Raw genomic sequence first — 5382 nt, forward strand, 5'->3', positions numbered from 1 at the left:
AAAAGCAAGGTGACTTACGATTCAAAATAAAGGGCGAAGGGAAAATCAGGGGAAGAGATGAAATGAAGCCCGAGGTTTTGCCTCGTTGCAGAGCTGAGCTAGCACTTGGTTCCTGGCTTTTTAGTCACCAGCTCAAAGAGGGAAAAACATAGTCCTTTAGGTCAGTGAATCTGAACGCAAGCCCAAACATTCTGATGTATGTGGCCTGGGGGTGGGGGACCCAGGCTTCTGTATTTTTCAAAGCTCCCCTGTGAGGTAACAACACCCCAGTTGCTCATGAGATAAGCAACCATGAAGCTTCTACAAAGGACATTGTGTTGGATGGGGAGGAAAATAAAACCCTTTGAGCAACTCCTTTACAGTGAGAGCAATAAAGGGTATTACATTAAGACATGAATACAGCACATGGAAACACAGAGGAAATTGAGGAGGAGGGAAGGGCATTCCAGGGAAAAGAAACAGCATGAGGAAAGAAACAGAAGCATGCACACAAGTCATGGAATGTTTAGTGGGCTGGCCAGCAAGAACATAGACACATGTGGAGGAAACTCAGCATGTTGATGCAAAGGAAGTTGTGAAGAATCCCACATGCCCTGTTCAAGGACTGAGACTAAGAACACAAGGTCCAGCTGCCTGGGTTCAAATCCCAGCTCCCCTCCTAACTAGCATCTGAGAACCTGCACTCATTGCTTACCTTCTTTGGGCCTCAGTAAAATGTGGACAGGAGAATATCTGTAAAATGGGGACAGGAGAATACCTACCTTCTAGGAATAAGTGAGATATTCTATGTAAGTTTCGAACCTAGCATCTGATACATTAACTGCTATTATTATTACAATTATTATTGCTGGTACTATTCCCTATGTAATGAGAACAAGGGAATAAAATTATTTTCAGGAAATACCTTCTAGATGTTCATCTTTTTGTATATTATCTTATTTAATTTTGTAACAACCCAGTTGAATAGGCATTATTATTGTTATCCCCAGTAAGCCCACTGAATCTGAGCATAGTTAAGCCTGTGCCCATGTTTGTACAGCAAGAAGAGGGTCAAATTGAGATTCAAACCCGGAAACTAAAATATTCTAATGATAAACTGGGGCCAGTTTATAGTAAAGGGGATAAGGCTTAAGTTTCAGGGTTACCTCTCTTACTTTCCCAGGCTCCTGTAATGCTCTGAATCTAATTTTGCATTCACACTGTTGTATTCTTTTTCTTATGGAGTATCCCTTAGATTTGTATGAGTTTAGGTTTTCCAAAACCTGGATCCACCTCAATGATGATATATGAATGACACGGTATGATCACAACTGGTTCTAAAAAATGAACAAGCGTAAAGTGATAGGAAGAAGGCCAGGAGAAAATGTGTTTTGTGGATAGAGATAAAGAGTTAAACATTAGGCACACTGCATTTGACGAGACCGCAGACCAACCAGGTCGAGATGTCGTAAAAATAGGTCCAGAAAGCGCATAGCAAGAGATTCAGATAGGTAATAATGGGTGGATAGTGTTGACACTATAGTAGACATTATTTCCCATAAAGAATGTTCTAGAGCTTATGGCTACCATACAGCAGCCACCAGCCACCTATGGCTATTTAAGTTTAAATTAAATAAAATGTGAAATTCATTTTTTCTGGCCCACTAGCCACATGTCAGGTGTTCAATGGTGAGCAGCTATGGTACCGGACAGCGTAGATACACAACATTTCCACCATTGCAGAGAGTTCTAGTGGACGGTGCTGGTCCAGAAAGCTAGAAGATGTTTAAGGACAGACTCACAGGAAAACATCTGAGGGACGAAAGAAGGAAGAGGACAGTGAATAAAGATAAAGGAAAGTGACCAGCAGAATCAGGAGGAGAACCAGGACACAGAGATCCCAGCAAAGAGAATTTCAAAGGAAGAGTTTATTCAGCAGCTCAGCAGTCAGTGAAAGAGACAGCCACAAACTCCCAGCACAGAACTAATGCACGTCCAAACGGCCACCTGCAAACCCTGTGTCTTAGCCCGTCCAGCTGCTGTAACAAAACAGCACAGACAAGGCGGCTTATGAACAACAGAAATTTACTGCTCACAGATCTGGAGGCTGCAAATCCAAGATCAGGGTGCCAGCATGGTCTGGTGAGGACCCTCTTTCAGGTCACAGACTCCTCTTGTGTCCTCACGTCGTGGGAGAGGCCTGGGAGCTCTCCGGGACCTCTTTTATAAGAGCACTAATTCCATTCATGAGGGCTCCACCCTCAGGACCTAAGTACCTCCCAAAGGCCCCGCCTTCTAACACCGTCACACTGGGCTTGAGGGTCCCAACACGTTAATGTCTGGGGGACACAAACTTTCAGGCCAAACCACTCTGCATGAGTGCTCCCAAAAAGACCTTGAAAATGCACCGTTTTCCTACAGCCACAAACAGGCCCTGAACTTGGCCCTGCCCAGAAAGAAAACCTTGAGAAGGACAAAGGACAGCTGTAGCTGGAGAAGCAGATGCCCAGAGGCCTGCTTTCTCTCCCTCCCCTCTGCAGAATCCTTTAAAATCATACACAAACGAACAAGACACATGCCTGCCCGTGCCAACACACAGATCTCCAGCGGGCGGCTGCCTGCATACCTACGCAACTTCCTGTTTGCTTGTGCAATTACCTGCAGTTCACGTAAGAATGCATGTTCTGAGCGCAGCCTTTTCTGGCCCGCACATGTATGCGCATATTTTGAAGGTGCAAATGAGGCGCCGAGCATAGCTTTTTAATGTAGCCCTAAGGGGTACATTATTCTAACCAGCACTAACAGAGGCGACCCACGTTAAGGCATCGACTTTAGGCCCCACTAGAGGCAACAATGTCAAACAAGCACACAAACCTAGTCTCCCCACGTGGCTCAACGCTCTTCTTATGCCCTTCACTTCTGTCTCCTCCCATTAAAGTTCCACTGCCCCAAAGCTCCCACCTGGTACAAAGTCTCTCCAAACCCTTCCCCAGACTCCTGCCCTGATCTCCCAGGTATTTACACAGGGACCTGGGTCTGTCTTCGCTTCCTAATTATGACCTTGTCTTTCTAAACTTTGTCCACCACACAGGGTCACGTGTCAACATTTTGAAATGTGTCCTGGTGCCTCTTCTGGAACGTGTTCTTCAGTCACAGAGTCTGTAGCTGTAGCAGAGTCTGGCCAGGTGTTCAACAAACCATCTTCCCTTTTGCTCCTAACACAGCTGGACCACATTTCCCAGTCTCCCTTGTGGTTCTATTCAGCCACGTGACCCAGTTCTGGCCATGAGAAAGGGGAAAGAAGTGATATATATGACTCCTCCAGGTTGAGATGAGTAGGAGATGTTCCTTCTACGTATTTGCCCTCTTCCCTCATCTACTGGCTGGAAACAGAACTCTTGGTGGAAGGCTCCGTGGCCTTGAATGACACAGCAACTAGACAGGAGGAGCCTGGGTTCCTGAGTGACTGTGTGGAACAGAGCTCCTCCCCCACTTCCCTGCCCCCCCTTACTGGATGGTAACAAAGGCAAGGAATAAACCTCTACTGTATTAAAATCCTGAGATTTGGGGGTTGTTTGCTATAGCAATCAGTCTCTCCTGATGTGGTAAATGGATTGTGAAATTTCTCCCAATTATTTCCCTCCCATGCAATGTGATTTAGTAGTTTCTTCCATCAAGTGTTAGAGTCTGTTTTCCATCCCTTGAACATAGGATTGGCCACAGAACTTGCTCTCGCAAATGAAACACAGCAGAAGTGACCATGTGCCATGTCCAAGCCTAGCAGTCAACAGGCAATTGCCTGCTTTCACGTGGTTATAAAAAATAGTTTGTAATTAATCTGTTGAAACCTACCAATGAAAGGATGCTTCTCAAATCTTTCAAGTTGCTTTTAAAAGTTTCTTCTCTTTAGAAATATCACCACTTCTCCCAACAAAGTGTATTTAGTCGAAATTTGTTTTGTAAATGATTCCTTTCAGAGTCTTTGAAAAAGAAAGCAAAAAGCCAGATCTAACCTCCATTCTTTACAAACATCTCAGATTCCCTACTAAAAAAGGCTGGGCGAAGTGAGAGTAGCATTGACATATATACACTACCAAATGTAAAATAGATAGCTAGTGGGAAGCAGCAGCATAGCACAGGGAGATCAGCTCTGTGCTTTGCCATGACCTAGAGAGGTGGGATAGGGAGGGTGGGAGGGAGGCTCAAGGGGGAGGGAATATGGGGATATATGCATGCATATGGCTGATTCACTTTGTTGTACAACAGAAACTAACACAGCTTTGTGAAGCAATTATACTCCAATAAAGATGTATTTAAGGCACTCGGCGGCGACCACTGCGCAGGTCGGACCTCGTTCGCTCGTAACTCGCTCCGCTTCCTCTGCAGCCATGTCTGACAAACCCGATATGGCTGAGATTGAGAAATTCGATAAGTCGAAACTGAAGAAAACAGAAACGAAAGAGAAAAATCCACTGCCTTCACAAGAAACGATTGAACAGGAGAAGCAAGCAGGCGAGTCGTAATGAGGCGTGCGCCGTCAATATGCACTGTACATTCCACGAGCATTGCCTTCTTATTTTACTTCTTTTAGCTGTTTAACTTTGTAAGATGCAAAGAGGTCGGATCAAGTTTAAATGACTGTGCTGCCCTTTTTCACATCAAAGAATGGAGAACTACTGACAACGAAGGCCGCGCCTGCCTCCCATCCGCCTGTCTGGCTGGCAGGGAAGGAAAAGAACTTGCATGTTGGTGAAGGAGGCTGAGTGGGACGACAGTGAAATCTAGAGTAAAGAGCAAACTGGTCCAAGGTGTCCTGCGGGCTGTAAAATGCAGTTTAATCAGAGTGCCATTTTTTTTTTTGCTGTTGTTGTTCAAATGATTTTAATTATTGGAATGCACAATTTTTTAATATGCAAATAAAAAGTTTTAAAACCTGAAAAAAAGAGATGTATTTAAAAAAATAAAACAACAACAACAAAAGGCTGGGGGATGTTTTGGAACTGAGATTGACAGTTACCTCTGTGGGTTCAAAGATGAGGTGGGAATTTGATGGTTCTGAGACCTTCTATTTCATGTATGGAATAAAAACCTTTCATCACAGCAGCCCTTGACCAGTACTGAGTCTTTCTCTGCATTAATAACTGTTATGCTTCATAGCAGCATGTCTATCTATCCTTTGTGGAATGAACTAAGGGATAACTATAAATAACATCTTCCCGTATCTTCACACCTGAAAAAAAAAAAAAAACTAAAGCAGGTTTTTCTTAAAAGCTCTGTGTTTGATTTAGTATTGTTTCAATATTAGCTCACAACAGTACTAAACATGAAGCCATTGTATCGATTATTTGAATTACATTCAGTTTTTCCACTTGTTTGCAAGGTCTCCTTAAGCGGTCTATTTCT

The 5382-nt window shown here is 43.9% G+C and overlaps 1 protein-coding gene across 1 annotated transcript; it reads left to right on the plus strand.

The window, feature by feature from the left end:
- The first annotated feature begins 4295 nt into the window (after positions 1-4295).
- Positions 4296-4817, plus strand: LOC137206413 (thymosin beta-4). Its single transcript, XM_067705158.1, has one exon. The coding sequence runs from the start codon at positions 4368-4370 to the stop codon at positions 4500-4502; it is 135 nt and encodes a 44-aa protein (XP_067561259.1). The 5' UTR covers positions 4296-4367; the 3' UTR covers positions 4503-4817.
- Positions 4818-5382: the final 565 nt, after the last annotated feature.

This window comes from Pseudorca crassidens, chromosome 15 (assembly GCF_039906515.1).
Source record: "Pseudorca crassidens isolate mPseCra1 chromosome 15, mPseCra1.hap1, whole genome shotgun sequence".
Lineage (NCBI taxonomy): Eukaryota > Metazoa > Chordata > Mammalia > Artiodactyla > Delphinidae > Pseudorca > Pseudorca crassidens.

Excerpts from the sequence above, each read along its gene's own strand:
- LOC137206413 (XM_067705158.1), top strand. The coding sequence starts at position 4,368 with ATGTCTGACAAACCCGATATGGCTGAGATTGAGAAATTCGATAAGTCG.